We start from the raw sequence: 20618 nt of genomic DNA, 5'->3' as shown, positions 1-20618 counted from the left end.
TTGGACCTTTACTTACAAAAAAAACTTAGTTTCCCAAACAGCCAACTAACACAATATCCTAACACCAACTACCAACCATAGATAGCAACAAGCTCTGCTATTCCAATTTTTTCTTAGTTCGTCGTCAAGTAAAACAAGCTCTTCACTTAATCCTTTTCCCTCAAACAACCTAGATCAAGCTTTGTAGATTTAATCCCTAAGAAGCATTATGATGAAAAAGATAGGTTGATCTAAGCAATAAACACACAAGCTCAGACTATTTAACTTAGGTTATGCTCTTCATGCAATTATACGAAAGCTTGACCACAATCAATAATCACAATTGCAATGATTAGAAATTCAAGACAATTAAAGATCAAGACTCATAATCTAGCAATAGAATATTCTCAAGTCCTATCCAATTAGCCACCCAAACAAAACAAGAGAATAATCATAAGCAATAATTATGGAAGAATATAAGCAATTTTAATACAAAACCGGAAAATAAAATCATAATATAAATCCATGTCTAGAGTTTTGAAATCACCCTTAACCAAAATAAACATAAGCTAACATAATGAAAAAGAAAATAAAAACTAAAGAAAATAAAGAGAGAAGGGAAGAAATAAGTAGATTAATCTTCAGGAATCTCCACTTTTTCTTCTTCTTCTTCATCTCTCGAAGGCTGTAAAATAACGGGTAAAAGCTCCTCTAATCAGCGCCTATGTTGCCTATTTATAGATTTCCATGTTGGGCTCAAATAGAGTAATTTTCGGAGTCAAAACAACGGTTTCATTGAGGCCTGATCGCAGCACGACGTTGCGGCGCCATGCCCTTAGCACTGCAGCGCTACTTGCGCTGTTCCGGAACTGCTACGTGCAGGGGCTGGCTCTACAATGCCACTGACCAACGTTGCAGCACTGGGGTGTTGTGCAGGCAGTGCCTACATGGCGGCAAAGCGCCACACATTCTGCCACTTCGTGCTTTTTTTCCGTTTTGTGACATTTTAAGTTCGAAATCATTCTTTGACCTTCAAAACACCTATAAGACATAAAATCATTATTAAATATAAAAATACTCAAGAATCAAGCAAGAAAACATGAAAAAAAAATGTTAAAGTATAAAAACTATTGTTGACCCACCTCCTAATAGCTTAAGCTTTTAGGATGGATTGGTAAAACTAATGTGATATCAGAGCGGAAGGTCCTAGGTTCAAACTCCTGTAATTACACTCTTTATCCCCATTTAAAATTGTCATCATGTGTTGGGTCTTTAATATATCTCGGACTTAAATATTCACGATAGTGTCCTCCAAATATAGAAATTTGATGACATTGCGTAATAAGAATCTAGTGTCATTAATTATTATTAATTTTTTGATTAATTATTCAATTTATTACAACTGTCAGATTAATATCTTACAGTTAAAATAAGGGGAGGGAGTAGAATAAGAAAGATCGATGGAATGTGTTTGTATTTGTGGGCTTATGGTTGGTTATCATTGGGGAGGGTCCATTTACCAGGCTGTCAAATTTTCTATCAAGGTCCACCTATAACACCACACTCTCCCTTTATGTCTTTTTCTTTCAATTCAAGAAGCATTTGCTTTTACTTCGTTTGGTATATATGGCCTTTTCATGTAGTGGGGGTGTGAGATGAAGTTTGGAGGATTATCATTTTGTTCTACCACCAAAATAAAGTACTAACTAGTTTTTACATGCAATCTTTGAGTTAAGACAAAGGAAAATTTTTTTGTTGCTGTCAGCAATTAAAGATATAGAGTTACATTGACCCTTTTAACTACCAAACCTCTTTCAACTTTTTTTAATTGAGAGATTTTTTTTTTTTAGCCAATTTGAAAAGACTTGGCGCATGTGGGACTTGGATCAGTACAATTTTTTCCCGATTACTTCAACTTTTATCATGATAAGAGAAACTAAGAAAAGCATGTGAGAAAACTTCTAGCCAAAATTAAACAAGACCATCACTCACCCAAAATCTTAAAAATACATTTGATAAGACAATTACCTACTTATCAAGTGTGCATGAAGAGGTTAGAAACCCGTTGGGTGTATAAAGAAATTTGGGGTAATCTTTAAAAAAAAAAATGGTCCAAATAATGAAAAAGAGACGACCAATTGTAGAAAACAAACAGGCTAGATTTAACTTGATTTTACTCCAAACCACACTTTGTTTACCTCTTGTGGGCCAATTGTGAACGAGAGCCTCTGGTTTACAAATTGTTTCCTTCCAATCTAATGGCTGAAATTCTTAGATGTCACTTTCAAACCCATTTGCCTTTAAATTCTGATAGCTTCCTTGTTTCTTAAATTCGAAAAACACAAATCTAAAGGGAAAAAAAATCTATTCTATATATACAATATATATATATATATATATATATACATTTTTTTCCAGTTGGGCCATGAATGGTTGGGGTTTAGAGGCCTACCTGTTTCCTTCTATCCCAAGACTCAGTGAAATGCCCCTGAAAGAGAAATGGTCCACTGGTAGGGATAGATTCATGTCAGAGAAGGCAATGCCACAAGCTTAATGTTTTATGGTCTCCAAGAAAAGTTAAAGACTCACAACTCTATCAGGAGGCTGCCAAGTGAAAGACTTGTGGGCTGACTGTTTTTGCCTCCCATTCAACATAGAGCTATGGACACACATCTCTGATCCATTTATAGATTGCCCCCTATCTTCTGGACACCCAAACCAAACAAATAAATGAATCTAAGCTTCGACACATTAATTATTATTATTGCCCTTTCCCCTTCAATTTTTATTTCTTGAGATCCTCCTAGAGTTCGTTGCCTCAGCAACACTGGGGTCCACCATATCCATTTCATTCTAATTCTCATGACCGACCCATTTCGTTAATTTTCCTTTCATCCACACCACATTTTGAAATTTGGCAGTGTTGTTGATATCTACTGTTTCATTTCAACGTGTAAATTCCAAGGTGATGGATTTTTACAACTGAGTGAAGAATCACGGAAAGAGGGCGGAGAATTTGATTAGCTAGAAAACAGGGGGTGTCTAGTTAATAAAAGAATACACAACCATTCATTCAATTCTTAGTCAAAGAATATGAATTTGAGTACAAAATACATCGAAATAACTATGGCAATGTTCATAATGTTACAAACCAGATGACTGGCACTATTTGTTACCAACAAGCTATTTGATAGAAACTATTAGTTAAGCATACACTATTTTGTCTCTACATATCCTTATATGTTGCATCGATCATAACCGGAGAACCATGACGAGGGCTCTGCAAGTTTTGGCAACTCACCATCTTCACCATTGTAGAATGGTTCGAATTCCTCTCTCCATTGCTGATCACTTGCATCACAAGGCTCCTCTATGTTGTATTTTGCCATATCATCAAAAGCAGGCCTTATTGCCCCTTTAGGTAAACGAGACTCGGCAAGAAGATCATGGAGAGTTTCCTTTTCATGTTTTTTCTTCAATTTGTCCATCTGCTTGTAGGCTTTCTCAGTTTCTTGCTTAGCCTCCATAGCTTGCTTCTACAAATTGTTATAAGTTTAGCTGAGCAAATCTAACCTCATAGGAGTGTTTAAAAACGTTTAGCAAGTGGATGTGAGACAACCAGGAAACAGGAAAAGACATTGACGCACAGAGATACATCACATATATTAATCAAACTTTAAAAAAGTAAAAATGAAGATATAAATTTGATCATGAGGGTGTTATGAGTTCTAATGTTTGAGGTGAAAAGGCAAATCACAACTCACAAACCTTGATGATTATGTAATTCTTGGAGAACAAGAAAATTTTAGAATGATAGTGTTTGATAACGAATTTAAAAAATAGATAAAAAGGTCATTTATGTAATACAAATAATTGTGTTGGTATAAATTTCAGCTTCATGCCTCAATCAAAAAAATTTAGCAGGACTATACATTGCGATTAGTTAAATAATATGATTCTCAACAAAATTTAATCACTTGATACAATATTATTATCATGCACCTAAGCATAAAAGTGTAGCTTTATGATTTGAGTAGCATCATTTAAATAACTATCAAGATAATTCAATAATGACACGAAGTTAACAAGGAAAATCTGATAATGTTTCAACTCTTGGGAAAAATACAATAAATTCAAAAATCTAGAAAGATGACATAATAATTATACCGGGGAAAATTATAAAACAGAAGTGATGTTAAACACACCTGGGCAGTAGCAACAGCCTCTTCTGCTTCTTTGAGCCGCACAAGTAATTCACCTGCAGCCTGAACAGCTTCAGCAGTGTCCCTTAGTTGGGCCTGAAGACCTTTGTTCTCATCTCTAAGGTACCTTCTCTCTCTTTCTCTTTCCACTTTTAATGCCGAAATTTCAGCTGCAAGGGCATTTATAAATTTGGACTCTGCACCCCGAACCCCTGCTTTAACAGCTGCTTTCTTGACATCTTCTATTCCTTCCTGTATCCTCCTATGCCTTGCGAGAAGTTGCATGTGTTTCTCTTCCAAATCTGCATACTGTTCCAACATACGTGCATGTCCCTCCATGGCAAGCTGCATTGCTTCCTTCAGTTCTTCTGCACATTTCTTTTCAGTTTCTAGTTCCCGTTCCTTTTTTTCAGCCTGTGACCTGCTAGACTCAAGTTCAATTCTCAATTCCTCGGAAAGAGAAATCCACTTACTTTCTACCTCAGTCCAGCTCTTTCTTTCCTGTTCAAATTTGTCTTCAGCAGTTTCCTCTTTTGACTCTGAAATTGTACTAAGAGGAGGGGCCACACTAGGGTCACATGAATAGGTCAATTGTAATACAGGGTTTCGTTTTCGAGATGACGACGACGAGTCTACATAGAACTGAAGTTGGCTTCTTAAGTCTTGAAGCTCTTCCAACAACACTTCCCTCTCTCCCATATCACAAAAATTTCTCAAATTTTCCATTTCATCTTGAACTCTCTTCAGCTCAATTTTTGTCCTTAAAACTTCTGGATGATTATCATACTTCTCCTTCAACAACTGTAAATCATTGGTAAGCTAAATGCTTGAAATAAAATGAAGAAAATATATTTGCAAAAAAAATTTGAATTAACCACACCTCGTGTTCATGTTTAAGAAGGACTAACTCTTCCTCCATGAAGTCCTCAGTGGGTAAAATACCATCCATAAGGCTTTCGAGACGAAGAATCTTATCCTCCCTTGTCTGCGCAATTATGGAATTGCATTCTCTTTCGTGCTTGTATTGTTGGACCTGTAAATAGTATAGGGAGAGTAATCATATAAATCATCAAAGTAAAATAGTAAATGTTCTTGGCTGTTAACAACCTTGAAGAGACATACCAAACGATTGAGCTGCACTATCTCAGAATTTTGCTTGGCACATAAATCTTCTAGTGCCATTTCTCTCCTGATAGCCCCTGCCAAGACCTTTTCCACAGCCTGTGTAGAAGATTAATACCAGAAAATGAACTTCAGAATTTTTTCTAAGAATATGACTCAAGAATTTGAGCTTGAGACTAAACTTACTTTAGGAACTTGAATCTTCAATTTTTCAGTGAACTCTAAGCCATCAACTGGTACTAACTGCAGGTTTGAACTGTCATTGGCCTCAGCCTCTAGCTGTATTCTGCTCTTGCAGCTACCACATGTGAATTCCATCAGCTCTTCTGGTTGTACATCGTGAATAGTTTGCACACCGACATCAACTTTAGAAATTGGCAAAACAATCTTAGATTCTGCAGGTTTATATGAAAACCTATAGGATGACCTCCTAAAAGCTGAACTCTGTCGGTGATTGTCGATAATTTCAAGACCATGTCGGATGCTAGCGGCTAAATGCTCAGTTGGAGCAAGAAAACTCTTACTTGCTTGAGTAAATAGATCATTAGAAGAGCTCCCTTTCAACGATTTTGCTAAAGAATTACGCACAGCCTCCTGGATTAACTTACTCTTATCCATTGGATCTTTTTGAGACGCAGATAGCATAGATGAAGTTCTCAAACTTTTCCTGCTGCTATTGGTTCTTGGTGAAATGCTTGGAGTTGGAGATTTAAGAACTGGTGAGATCTCGCTTGGAACTATTCTAATGCTGGGAGATGCACCATTCATAGAACTGTTAGGGGACTCATCGTATTTTTCTTCAACTAGTATGCATGCGGGCTCTTCACTAACAGGCTCCAATTTCGGGCATGAGAAACAGTCATCCTTTCCGCTTTCCGGTTCTTCATTTAACTTTTTATTCACAGAAGAGCTAAGAGTACTGTTGTCCTCACTAGACAGCTCAAAGGAGTTCTTATCCAGGATGCCAGTTGCTTGATCATTGTCCTTGGGGGCATAATGAGAATTCAGCAAATTACCTTTAGAATATTCTGTGTTTCCTGCAACAGATACATCACAATCAACAATCATGGCCTCATCTTGTTCTGATATTCCCTCTTCCATCTTCACATCTGTGTCCTCAGAATCTTGTTCTTTAGTACATTCTCCTTCGGGTGCACACTGCCGAGGAGCATTAGAACTTCTTAATTCAGAGTGCACATCTGACGTAATTGTTTCCAATTTGTTCAAATCAATAATTTTGCTATCTTCACTTGCGGCAGATTGCTTTTCCACTTGAATGCAGAGTTTCTCAACAGCTTCCTCATCAATCTCCATCTCCTCATCACCGTCGTCATCAATATGCGGCAACGTCATTGGACGATTAAGGCTTGCCTTTAATAGGTGCAAACTTCTGCGAATCCATGCTGCTGAGTGACCTCCATTAGCTTCAACGGGGTTGCTGCCACCATTCGCCTTAATTCGATGCAGTTCATCCTGTTGAGTTTATCCACTTCGAGTCATATCCACATGTTCCATTTTTTATTAATAACTGAAATACAAGACGAACAAGAATATACCCGTAGCTGTCGTATTACTTCACGCAAGTGATTTACATCATCCTCCATAACTTCATTAACAACTGCCTTGTTCTTGATAGACTTGGCACGCTGTGCAAATCTCAATGTACTGAAAGTCTCACTCTTACAACTGCAATGTTTACATATATGAATTTCCATTGCACGAGGAGAATGAGAATAGATGCCTTAAGGAAAGAAGGATTCTGCATTTTTACCTTTGTGTCGGAGATATGGCACAGACCATTGCCAGTTTGGCATTCCCACCAAGGGATTCCTGCAATAAAAATGTCAATCTGGAATCTCTATAGGGGATATGCCTTTGCTTTCCGGTTTGGGAAATTTCAGCAAGAATGTTTATCAAATTCCTGCAACAATAAGTGACTGCAATTAGCGCAAGACTAAAACAGCAGTCTCTTGACACATAATGGAAACACGTGATATTTGTTAATAATGAAAATACAATGGTGACGCGGTTGACATGGATATAAATACATCCAGTAGATTTCTGTCAAGCCTCAGCTAAATGAACATATTATTGATGCCTGTCCTGTATAACAAATTTAAATACAACTTTTGTTTTTATTTTTTACTGACGTGAAATGGAATGTTGTTATCAAACTTAAGTATTTGCAAGTGATGCGTTGAAGCAACAGTGTCTCATGCTAATGATGGAATTCCTTAGGTGAATGATAAACAATTCACAGGTTGTAAGTTGTAACATAAACTGTATTCACGTATAGCATTGACTAACCAATAATTTATAATTATTGCAACAATCTTTCATACTGGAGACCACTTATTCATTCAGGGCTATGGAGAACTTAATAAAGAAATTTCATAAGTGAATAATAATTCAAACACCTCTATCGTGAACTGTTTTGGGGAGAAAGACTAAGTAATAATCTGCACATTTACAATTGTCCGTAACACAAGAAGATAGCATACCCTAGCTGTGAGAGTGATCTATTGATATTTCCAGCTTCTTTTAATCGTTCCCCTGCTGCACCTGTTAGTTTTTGTCGCTCTGACCCCGCCAAATCAACCAGATTTATTCTGCTGGTTTTGAAGCTGCTCATACCGTCTATGCTCTACAAAAATGACAGGTTACTTTTAAGTTTTCTCAGCCAAATATGTCATAGACGATAACATATATAAGGAGGCATATATACGTCATTATGGTAAATTTGTATATTTAAGACTAGCATGAGAGACGTGACTAAGGCACGTCCTTATTTGTAACTTTTTTTTTTTTTTTTGACTTTACAATATTCATGGTTTTTTTTTTTTTTTTACAAAAAAATTAAATAATTTGCTTTTATTGTTTCTTCATTAAAATATATAAATAAGTATGCAAATAATTCAACTTATAGTTTGAGTTGAACTGAAACATGTATAACATGCTAACAAATTTTTAATTGTTACAAACATGAATAAATATAGTCAACCTAATTAATATTTTTCAAATTGAAGAATAATATAGTTAAAAAAAAATAGTGTAAACTTATTAGAAAGTCATCAAATTCAACAATTTAATACTATGTACGATGATGGTTAAAAAAAGAAAGTTCAAAAAAATAAATGCATATTTTCCCCTATATATAATTATGTGTGCAGTAAAGAGTATTTAAAGATTACAAGTTGAAAATATTTAAGGGGAAAAAAAAGCATTTGATGCAAAAAGGGTAAATAAAAAAAATAAAATTTGGGATGCATGTGAAAAAATGATATTTTAAAGTATGGCATGAAATATTGAATTTGGGATATATTTGAAATAAAAAAAAATTGTGTTAATGGGCAAATTAGTGAAAAAATTTTAATAAGAAAACACTCTAAATGGCAGCAAAAAGGTCCAACCAAGATGGCTAGCTCTACCTTGCACCGAGATTCAAGAACACACGTGAAAACAGTATGTGAGCGGGAACTCTCAGCATTGATGCTAGTTGCACCTGTCCTCCTGTTTGACAGTCCCTGCAAGTGTATTTGGTAGATGTAATGAGATGCATGTAAACAAGTTAATTGTGAAATATAGCTTCATCCATTTTCATATTTGACAAACAAAGAAATTTCAATAAGAGAAAAGATGGGTAACTATTTGGAAGAGAATTTGTAAAACGTGAAAAATTTGAGTGCAAAAGATAAACTAATTTCTTTGATGCAAGTAATAAAATGCTAAAGAATGCACCAACATGTATGGAAAAACTCCATCATTAAAACATACAGCAAGCTAGATTGACAGTACACCTTCGGTATTTCGTTTCTTTTTATTTAACAGTGTTGATGTTTTGTTTAATATGTTCAGTACACTGGCCTTGCTAATGACTTATTTTCCCTTTTTGTAAGAGCTATTATAGGGCCAGTTTCATAGTACTATAGATTTTGAAAAAATTAATTTTAGTTGTGCTGAAGGAAAAAGCAATTACAAAAAGCAACTGAGTGTTTGGTAAACTGTAATTATACAAGTGTTGCTGGTTCCAAAAGCAGTGTAATAGCATTCGGTAAATTGTGAGATTTAATTGCTGTGGGTCGTTAAGATGACCGTAATTAATAATTAATAATTATTTAGCAAATAAAAATTAATATATTAATAATATAATAATGGATAAATTATCAGTAATGAGTGAAGTAGTAATTAAACTATATATAAAATAAATTAATATGCTAAATAATTAAAAATAGTAATTAGTAATTAATTGTAAGTAATTACTATGTTAGTAATGTACTCATATTTATTAGTTAGTAATGTACTCATAATTTATTATAATTTATTTTAATTGTAAGTAATTAAGAAAAATAATTAGTATATACATAATTTATTAATATTCCTTTTACTACTTAAATTATTAACTTTTAGTTACATAATTAAATAATTAGTTAATTAATTACTAATGTTTATTTAATAATTTATTATTTGATATATCACATGATCAATTTTTAGTAATTATTCTTTTTATAATGATTAATTACTAATTATCAATTATTAATTATTATTGATTAATATATTACATTGATAATTATAATTTAATATTAATTATTACTTGAGTAATTACTATTTATTTTTTATTTACCAACTATTTACTAATTAATAGATTATAATTAACATAATATACGATTGATATATTAATTATTAAATATTTATTTAATAACCTATTATTACTTGTTTTATTGTTAATATGTTATATAATTAATTTTTGACAATTAATCTTTAACTAAATAAATAATTACTATATTATTTATTCTTTTATCAAAAAAATTAAACGAACTCCAGAGGAAGAATCAGAAGAAGAGGGCTTGTTCTTTTGATGTTTTTGAGTTAGATAACTTGAGTGTAGATTTTGAGTTGAGTTTGAATTATAACTTGAGTTGAAGTTGTAACCTGAGTTTGTGTTTGGTTGTGTACATTTGAGTTATGGTTTGAGATAAGAATCTTTTTTGAGTTTGTGTTTGAGTAAGTCAAAACTTGAATTTGTTTTTAGATAGTATTTTAATAAAAACTCAATGCTGATGAAAAATTTTAATAGGGTATATGGGTCTAATTTTATTCGTATTTTCGTTGCCAACGCATAGAAAAAAAAATCATCTCAATCAGAATTAAAACGAAAAAGTTATAGCATTTTTAAGAATAGAAAAAATATTATTCATTAACTTGAGTTCGAGTTTCTGAACTCGAGTTGAAGGGGAAACTTGAACTCGAGTTTTAGTTCCAAACTCGAGTTCAAACTTAAAAGAACATGAACTCGAATAAAGTTGTAACTCGAGTTACCTTTATTTGAGTTTGTCACTCAAAAACTGCCTCACCGAACAGGCCCGTTGATTCCCGCACAATCTAAAAGACAAAGTTACCTTTGGACTGTTTCTGATTTTGACTGTAGATTCTTCAAAAATTCTTTAAAAATCACTTTTTATGATTTTTACCAAACACCATTATCAGATTCTGATGGCTAGAGAAGTGATTTTGAGCTCCAAGAAGCACTGCCAAATGCACCCATAGTCTTAATGTTGCTAATCCACCTTTTTTTTTTAAATTTCTTATTGTATTTTCATGTTTCTTCAAATTTAAATGTTTGGAGATAGAAATTGAAAACAGTTATTGTATTATCAGCACCATTCTGATTTTCTTTCATTCTTGTGATGCTGAGAGAGAGAGGAGAGAGAGAGAGAGAGGGGGGGGAGGGGGGGAGAGTTCTGTTTATTGTTGTAAAACATATGTTACCTAAACTAAAAATGTAACTAGCCCAATGACTATGAGATGTTCTCAATGTAACAGAAGAAACTTGTATGCAACTGATTGAATACAATGTTTTATTTTTGCATCTGAATGCAAAAATTCTAATCAATAATAACCAGACATATATTTACGAAATTAGAAACAAGCAATCATGAACTACGTGGGTGCTTGAGTTGTGAGAGCCAACCAAGGTGATTGGAAAAGGTTGAGTGCAAACTTCAAGAGGTAACGCAAGACAAATTTTCTTAAAGGGTTCTCTCCTTGAAAAGTTTTAAAGCTTAAAAAAAATGCACTTAAACTATGTAGATTATAGAGCAAACCTTCATTAAAAGCTGTTTCACATCTGACATTGAACGTACACATTCCTCTGTGAGATTATCAACATAGATCCCTGATTTAACATCTTCTCTTATCTGGGAAAAAAAGGTTGACAGAAGACCTTGTAAGTCATACAACAAAACGACCTTCCAAAATAAGGGAAGTAAAACCATCCTTATTACCTGGAGATTTCGTTGATTAGGATCCAATAAATCTGTAATTTGTTCATTGTAAATCTGTAAAAATCAGTTAATGAGTTAATGGAAGAATTTACACAGTAAATAGGCCAATCATACCAAAACAGATAGCAACAGCAATCTTGTTACCTCAAGAAAAGAACAATGACACTGATACTTGAGTTGTCTATCAGCATTCTTAATTTGCTCCTGTAGAAAGAAGTTCCACAAAGAGCTTGAAGCAGATATATGATATAAAGTTCGATGAGTAGAAGAATACAAAGACAAAATAAAATTACCTCGTTTATCCGAGCAAAGAGACGCTCAAAAACACGAGGAGTTAAACCTTGTTGATCACTAGAAATGTTTGCATCCAACAATGCATTGGCTGGACCCCACATCGTATAAGTCTTTCCACTTCCCGTCTAACAACAATCAATTTTCGTACATATTATGTATATTCTATATCACAACACATAGCAAACAAAGGCAAATTCAACATACCTGTCCATATGCAAAAACGGAACTGTTGAAACCTGCCATACAATTTTCAACAAGAGGTGCTCCCACAAGCTGGAAAATATCAAGCTGCAATAGAAACTTGTGAATAAACTCAATCATTTAATGCACACTTTCATTTAAAAATCCGGGGAAACCCACATCTCCATGAAGACCTTACCTGTGTCGCCTCTGTGTCCGCTACCGAGTCGAAAGTGAAAGTTTGCCCGTTGATTGTCAAAGAATCATTAGAAATTTTTTGAACTATCATTTCTTCTTCATCCTTCTCTTTGTGTGCTGGCCTCATTCGCACTACTACCTAGAAATTCATACCAGGAATTTTAATAATAACGACGATTCTGAGACTGAACATGTAAGAAAGAGAAAAGTCACAAATTTTAGAATGTGAAACTTCATATCAGTTTAGAATTTAATGAACAAATAATGCAGCTGAACAGACAGCTATTTATTGGAAAACATGATAACTTTCCTTAACAGAACTCATTTTCCTTATTATCACAAAATTGAACTCTTTTTTCTTAGTAGAACCTAAATATCCCTTTTGGATTGTGAAGAATTTATACAGGAAGAAATGTCAAATGGGGTAAATTATAACTACATAATTTTTGAGTTCATGAGGAAACCTTATCTTTTTTGCATCAATTACGAAGAAAACAATTTGAAACCTCAAATTTTACAAGCAATTTGAATAAATGGAAAAAATCCCCACTTTTAGACTCAATATATCTAAACCAAGTCCTAATTTCGCTCTCCAGATTCAAAAATGAATTTCACTTTTCCTTCCGCAGCTAAACAAAATAAGTAACTCCAAAGCCAGAATCCACACCGAATCATACCTGGACACCAGATTCGCAGGTTCCAAAGATGGAGTTCTCAGGAACCGTCTCCATGTTGAGCTTCCTCTTGAGAGGGTTCGACGACGGTGGTCGCGGCGGTAGCGGGCTCTTCAACTTGGCGGCAGAAATCGCCGGCGAGTGCTTCGGAATCGGAGGCAACGTGTTCGGATCCGACGGCGGAGCGTTCTCCTTGGAGCCCCTCTGCTTTCGCGACGGCCGGGGCTTGGCTGCGGTAGGGTTGGGCGAGGCCGGAGACTCCATCGTCGTCTCCCTCAAGATCGCGTTTCTTGGCTGCATGAAGTGCTTCATGGCCGCGAATTCTAGGGAGAGAAAAAGGGAAGAATCGGAGGAGAGAGAGAGAAGGGGGGGGAGAGATTGAGAGGTTTTGGATTGGAAATGAAGGAGGAGACAAAGGAGCGAGAGAGAAGGGGAAGGGAAATGTAGCCGTTCGAGGAGGGAGACTGCGGGTAGATTAGATTTTGAATTTTGGGGGAAAAAGCACATGCGTGGGGACTTTCTTTTAATCGATTGATTGTTTGTTGGTGTGATCATTTGTCTATTTCGAGAGAAAACAAAAAGGTCTTCGAAATTCCTTTTATTGTTTATTTAATTTTTTGTACCCTTTTAAATGGGGTGTTAGATCTGGAGCGTTTGCATAGAGTTTTCAAGGAAGAAATATTTACGAGAAATAATCATTTTTAGCCTTCATGTTTTAATATGTTTATTTTATGGTTACTCATCTATGTCTATTTTACAATGAATGAAAAAGAAAATGTCCATAAATTTTTATACTTGCATGTAAGTTTGTAAGATAACCTATTTAGGGTGCGTTCACTTCACTAACTTAAATTTTATGATTCGAGTTTCAAAAAATTTGAGTGTAATTTGAAATTTGGAGTTTAGGGCCCGTTCACTTCGCTGATTCGAGTTTGTAATTTGAGTTGAGATACGATTTTGTATAAGAGCTTTTTACTGTAGCAAAAAAGTTAGATGTGACTGTTTCTGAGAGCTTTTTACTGTAGCAAAACTCGAATTCTAAACTCGAATCGGCAAAATGAACGGGATCTTAGTGTTTAAGTGTTAACTATTTAACTTTTAAAACTTGAGTTTTGTATTCACTTGCACAGATACCAAACTCCAATTAATTTCAACATTGGTATGCATTTCTGTTGGACTAAAAAACGTTAACATACGTCTGGCAAGCATTTTCAAATAATGGCATGCATTTCTGTTCTTCATAATAATATATATATATATATATATATATTTATATATTTATATATTTATATATATATATATAAATATATAACCCTGATGACACATTTGATATATATATTAACAATTTTTTATAACAAATGATGACACATTTGATAAGATTTTGGTAGAACAAGTTTGTTAAACATATTGCCTTTTGATCAACCCTGACTACATTAGAATTGGGGTCTATATTATAACAAATCACAATCAAATTAGAATTTTCACTAGAGCTACCATGTCATTCAATACATGATGATCAACACCGATAACAAATGAGTAGGTAACACGATTCTGCAAAATGAATTAAAGAGTTACATACAAATCCACAGCATCCGAGACATTATACAACACAATATGCAAATTTTCCTGATAAAAAAAGACTATCAGTGACTGTTATTTGGTTTGCTACACCCATTCGGAATAACCTGTGCATATACATATGCAGGTTCCGGTTTCTCTGGTGGAGAGCTCTGAAGAGTTGCTCGACCAAGTGAAACTGCAGTGTTTGCTTTACCAGTAGAATTTTGTTCGCCATCATCGTCTATGGATACACAAATCCATTCTTTGCAGCAAAGCAAGTTTAAACATCACTATATCGAACAAAATGATGGGATCAAATGCAGCAGATAACCATCAGGAAGGAATTGGCATGTTTTCTTCAACGGTTGCATACCTAGGCAAGGAGCAGGCGTGTTTCCTTTCAAATCGAGTGCTTCTTTCACCTTTACTGTATTTCTCCTCAAGATGGACAAATTGTAGCTTGAATTGATTGATTCCACTAAGATGACATAAAGCTGAATTAGGTTAGTTGTCAAGGATGCTTGGATTGGATACATAAAGCAAATACTGAGGAAATTATGGGATCAAATGAACTCTGGACCTAAATCCAACGTCATAATGTTATGCAACCAAACAAATGTTAAACTCTCCAACCGAACAGGTTATTAATCAACCTCATAGTCACAAGGAATGGTATCAATGAGAACACAGGCTGATAATTGCCATTACTTAATAGGCACAGCGCGTGAAGAGACAAGCAAAAGCAAAGAAAGACATGTAAGGAAAGAAATACTATTTTCAAAGTGAACTTGAATTACAATTACGGAAAGGAGATGAGTTTACCTATTTGTCTCATAATCCTTTTTTGGTGAAAAAGGAGTAGTGTTGAGATACACAATTGTTATGAACTGCAATTGCGGATGAATGAGTAGCCCATATTATCAGTGTCAAACTTCAAGAACTAGCATAAATGGGCTCATCATAAGCTCTTACAGTAAAGTAAATAAATGCAAGAATAGTATCAACCACGATAATAAGACTTATAATAATTAACTACTAGCAATATGAACAAAAATACGTAAAAAGTGATAAAAGAAGGAGCCAGTACCTCATTGAGGACACAAATAAACTATCAACGTCGGTTGTTCTCATATGCAGCCCACATACTATTAGCTATTTCATCCCTCAATATGTGCATTTGTCATCGGTGCGGATGGTTTTGATGTTGTTGGATTCCTCGATCAGGATTGTGATTCTGATTCACATCTTGCTCCGTGTTGAGTGGATCAATTTCTGCTACCGGAATGGCGTCTCTCATGTATTGGGTGAGTAGATCATCGTTGTGGTTGTACATATGTATGAAGTTGTGTAGAATAGCACAAACAAGTGGAATATCTATTTGTGTCTGTATCGAGTAGTTATTAATGCACTTAAGAATACGAAACCTGGCTTTCTAGACGCCGAATGTGCACTTGATACAGTTTCTGAGGGAAGAATGTGTGTAATTGAATAACTCACGCTGAGTTTGGGGCCGACCCCGCCCTGCCCGATACTCTTGAAGGTGGTAAGTGCTCCCCCGGTACGGTGCCAAGAAACAATCATTGTTTGCGTACCCAGAGTCGACGAGGTAATATTTACCTGTTGTGTGCGTTAGAAGATATTACGTGAATGTATTAGTTCCACATGGAAGCACAAACGTGTAGTTTTCAACACTTAATGGAAGATCAAGCGTACACATACCTTCTGGTGGAGTAGGGAAATTTTTTTGCCCCGTTTCTGTTGCGGATGCAAGCACACGTGCATCATGAGTAGAGCCCTCTCATCCAGCTAACATGTAGGTGAACCTCATGTCGAACGAACAGACTCCTAATACATTTTGAGAGAAGAACCCCTTCCGATTTCTCCATATCTCAGCATTTGCAGCGGGTGGAACACATGGTACGTGAGTACCATCAAGAGCGCCAACACAATTCTACGTAGTAACTAATTACCATACGCAACAATGCAATTCTACATATTTATCTTAAAGAGTAATTAGTTTAGGGAAAATACCTGAAACCATGGCAGACACTTGTTTCCACGCACGGCTACGACGGGATCGATAATGTTGAAGTTTTGGTGTAAGGAAGTCAAAATGGAGCTCATACAACACCTTCAAAACAGCGTGGAAATACTTTGAAATGGTAGCACCATAATGCTGCCATTGATCTTGTGACTCCCTGTTGTTTGAACTTTGACATACAATGTATAGGAAAATAAAAAGTTGCTCGTGCACATTCATATTCCTAGTCGGTCTTAAAAGCCCTTTAAGCTCAAGCAACGTACTAAGACGCTTGAAACAATCACTTCTCATTCTAATCTTCGACCTAATAACGTCCTCATGTCCATCAAGTAGGTATTGAACATGCATTATACCTGCGAGTGCGGAGGTATGCTTTGGTTGAGGCGGTGGTCTTTCCATGTATGTGTAGTAATACCACAAAACTACTACTACTGCCGCAATCTAATAATCGTCATCTGAGTCGTCACTATCATCGTTTTGAGGAACGTGGTTTGAGGGACCTACATTCCACATTGCTACCTGCGAGACATGCATAATGAAAGAATAACAAACGAATATATATGAAATGGTCATCTCATCCACAAGTAAAGGTGACTACACATAGTACATCAATAAATACTGTTGTTTGCAATGCAACTCAATATCCATAGTCAATACAACACCAGCATGGTCGTAGTAAACATAATTAGCAAAGTCTACTCAAATACTATGTTGAAATCTAAAAATGACAAATGATGTTCAATTGTATGAATACAGACAATGGTGAAAACAATATTTTATGAAACTCAATGTTGGTCCGGACTGCCATCGCCACCAAAGTGTCCCGGTTGCGGCGAAAAGTGAGGCATGTAGTATGGTGTTTGGGGATTATACACAGTCGGTTGTTGGGGATTTGTAGGAAATGGTGGGACAGGTTGTTGTCCCCCAAAGTTTGGGGGCCGTGGCATATTGTTGGTGGGTTGTTGGCCAAAGAAGGGCGCCGATTGCATATAGCTGCTGGGTTGTGACATGAAGTGGGGAAATTGTGGCGGCATAAACTGTGTCCCCGTAGAGGCATGGGGGTTTGAGAAAGGTCCATGTGCTTGAGTCCTTAACGTACTGATTGTTCTTGTCACGAAGAGGTTACGCTGACTATCACTCATTCCCACGAACAGCTTCTGCATATTTAGGTACTAAGCAATAGCCTCCAAAAACATTATTATGGTTTCATCATCAAGCGCCATTTCCCTAACTATGCTCTGGCATTGGTCCTGGAGATCAACAATAGGCGCAGCCTGATTCGTACTAGAGCTTTTAGTGCGACTACTACGCTTGCTTTCAATAGAAGAGACAAGCTTGCCAATTAAATCCCTCGCTATAGGATCACATATTACCTTATGTGAGGACTTGGCTGGTTTCTTGCCGATCGCTTTGGAGGACGACGCAATGTTGAGACCTCTAGCTACATTGTTCAAATCGGCCCGCATAGAGGCAATGAAACTATCTTCGCTGCCACCCTCATCAAATGTCGCCCCTTCTTCGTCGGAGATGTGTACTGGACCCTCATCTATGTTTTTTAGATTATCCTCCTTTCTTAAATGCCCCACTTGCCCTCGTACCACCAAAGGCCTCATAGTACAAGTCCTAGTTTTTAAGAGGCTGATTCTTTGCCAATTTTGCCCATTTCTTGTTCTGCATATGAATGAGCAAACAAAATGACCTTGGCAAAATGTTGCAGGAATTGACTACCCATAGAACAATAATTGTTTAGACATTTACCTTGGCAAAATCTTCCCAATATTCATCAATGCACGTCACAGCACCAGTAACAGGGTCCCAGCCAAGTCTTGTGTTATTGCGTAATGTAAGCTCATGGTCAAACTTAGCTTTGAGACGGACTTTCATCTGCTGCACTTTGACAGGGGTGACATGATCCTTAAAGAACTCTTGAAGTTGTTGCGCCCAATCCTCCTGTGTTTTAGAATCAGGTTTCCATTTGTTGGCATCACGATTGTAAGCAGCGAGTCGCATAAGCAACTCCTCTTTCTGCCTTTCAGTCCAGTGTAGAGTGGCTTCATCGTCGGGTTTCCCTCTCGGCATCTAAAATAGCAAAGAAAGCAACGTAACAACGCATAAGAAGAACGGTCGTACGCGTGAGTCAGATGTTTGTAACAATCCAAAAATGAGACACTATTATAAATGGCTCAGAACATTTTTCAAACATCACTGCCATTAACCATTCCTATTACCTGGTTTTTACACGTAACAAGTGAGGCAATGTTATAACTGGCTCAGAAATTTTATGGCTAATTAATCGCAACAACACTCGGAGCATCATCCTTATAAGCAGAAGCGACGTAGCTGCCATGCTTCAGAGGCGCTCGATACATTCCAATGAAGCGGTAACTAACTATCACATTGCCTACAGGACGCCGCTACGACGAGTGTTCTAATTTTTGAACCAATTTCATCATAGCCAACATAACCTGTTTGTAAAGCGGTCATGTGCGATACGACTAGAGGGGAGGCAATACACCAACAGCAGAGGCAGTACATCCACAGGGGAGGCAATAAGCTAAGGTAAAAATGGCAACAGCAGAGCCAATACAACAATAGGAGAGGCCATAAACTAAGGTAAAAACGGCAACAGCAGAGCCAGTACAACAATAGGAGATGCCATAACCTAAGGTAAAAAGGGCAATGGAGAGAATATATGACAACAGGGGAGGCAATAAGCTAAGGTAAAAACGGCAACAAGAGAGCCAATACGACAACAGGGGAGGCAATAAGCTAAGGTAAAAACGGCAACAGGAGAGACAATACGACAACAGGGGCATAAATAAGCTAAGGTAAAAATGACAATAGGCGAGGCAATACGAGAACAGGGGATGCAATAGCCATAGGTACAAACGACAACAGTAGAGGCAATACGACAACAAATAAGAGAACATTGTGACTACAAACGACAACAGTGGTCTCAGTACACATTGGCATCACAATACAAATGACAATGAATAGGTCTCAGTATACATTGTCATCACAATACAAACGACAACCAATAGCTCAACATCAAACCAGTCAAAACGAAGAACTACGGTGTGACCATGACAAATCCAGAATAAATAATCGTATATAGAGCTTAGTAGATGTGAAAGATCATACCCGGTTGGAACCAATTGAGGACAAAGGCTTATCGTCTATCAAAACCCATAAACGCGATCATGAGGCAGCTCGTACGACGGCTTGACACCGGAACCACCGACGGTAACCTCTCAACGGAAGATAACCAGTAGATGCAAGATTCTGTCGTTTGGCTCTACATCGACGCAATAAAATGGCCAACGGAGTTTGCCGGTTGCCTCGAGGCAGATGAATGGTATCCATGATGAAGATTCAAGGGCAGGGGCGGGGAACACTTCTAGGGTTGGGCATGCAACAAGGAATCGAAGCAAAAATGGTGGAAATAAGGGAGTGGTTTACCTTTTTTCACTGCGGATCGACACAAAGCAACCGATTTGAGTAACCTTCCCCCAATGGAGAGAATCATTTTTCACTCCAAAATCTGTAGAGAATCACTTTTTCAGAGTGAAATTAGAAGGGGGAGGCAGGAGCGAGGGTCCGGCGGGCAGAAAGCAGAGAGAAATCTGCACTTGGGAGGTAGGAACGAGGCAGCAACGGGAAGAAAGTAGAAGAATCTGCACTGTTCAAGCACATGGAAACACTGTAGAAGCACACTGCAGTAATGGGAAAACAACTGGTATGCCAAACTCTGAAATCAGAGTTATTACTCGAGTTTTACACTCGAGTTTTGGTTGATGAACGCCAAACTCAGCCCAAAATTCAACTCGAGTGGGCTGTACTCGAGTGGGATACATGAAGTGAATGGGCCCTTAGTTAACTACCTTTTAAACTCAGCGATATAAATTCATAACCACCTAAATTAAAAGAAATTTATTTAGAATTATATTACATCAATAACCATAAAATGGACAGATTAATAATATTGTTGAATTAAAAACATATTGTAAACATAAAGGCTAAAAGAGAGAAGGAGGAAAATAACATATTTAGTAAAAAGTTTAGTAAATTACATCATATTTTTTTAAAA

General features: G+C 36.4%; 2 protein-coding genes across 2 annotated transcripts; both read right to left on the bottom strand.

The window, feature by feature from the left end:
- Nucleotides 1–3019: 3019 nt before the first annotated feature.
- Nucleotides 3020–13381, bottom strand: LOC21402832 (kinesin-like protein KIN-12B). The gene is made up of 16 exons (XM_024163981.1): nucleotides 12934–13381; nucleotides 12258–12395; nucleotides 12083–12166; nucleotides 11878–12003; nucleotides 11729–11788; nucleotides 11585–11638; nucleotides 11405–11497; nucleotides 8732–8827; nucleotides 7805–7947; nucleotides 7075–7224; nucleotides 6860–6989; nucleotides 5490–6776; nucleotides 5304–5402; nucleotides 5062–5214; nucleotides 4185–4982; nucleotides 3020–3515 (listed from the first exon to the last, which is right to left on the bottom strand). Exons 1-16 carry the CDS (start codon nucleotides 13240–13242, stop codon nucleotides 3216–3218), a joined length of 4020 nt encoding a protein of 1339 aa, XP_024019749.1. The 5' UTR covers nucleotides 13243–13381; the 3' UTR covers nucleotides 3020–3215.
- A 3935-nt stretch (nucleotides 13382–17316) lies between these two features.
- Nucleotides 17317–17694, bottom strand: LOC112091127 (U1 small nuclear ribonucleoprotein C-like). Its single transcript, XM_024163984.1, has one exon. It carries the CDS (start codon nucleotides 17692–17694, stop codon nucleotides 17317–17319), a length of 378 nt encoding a protein of 125 aa, XP_024019752.1.
- Nucleotides 17695–20618: the final 2924 nt, after the last annotated feature.

Source organism: Morus notabilis, unplaced genomic scaffold (assembly GCF_000414095.1).
Source record: "Morus notabilis unplaced genomic scaffold, ASM41409v2 Scaffold67, whole genome shotgun sequence".
In the NCBI taxonomy this organism is placed as follows: Eukaryota; Viridiplantae; Streptophyta; class Magnoliopsida; order Rosales; family Moraceae; genus Morus; species Morus notabilis.
This window is presented reverse-complemented; position numbering and strand designations above follow the sequence as displayed.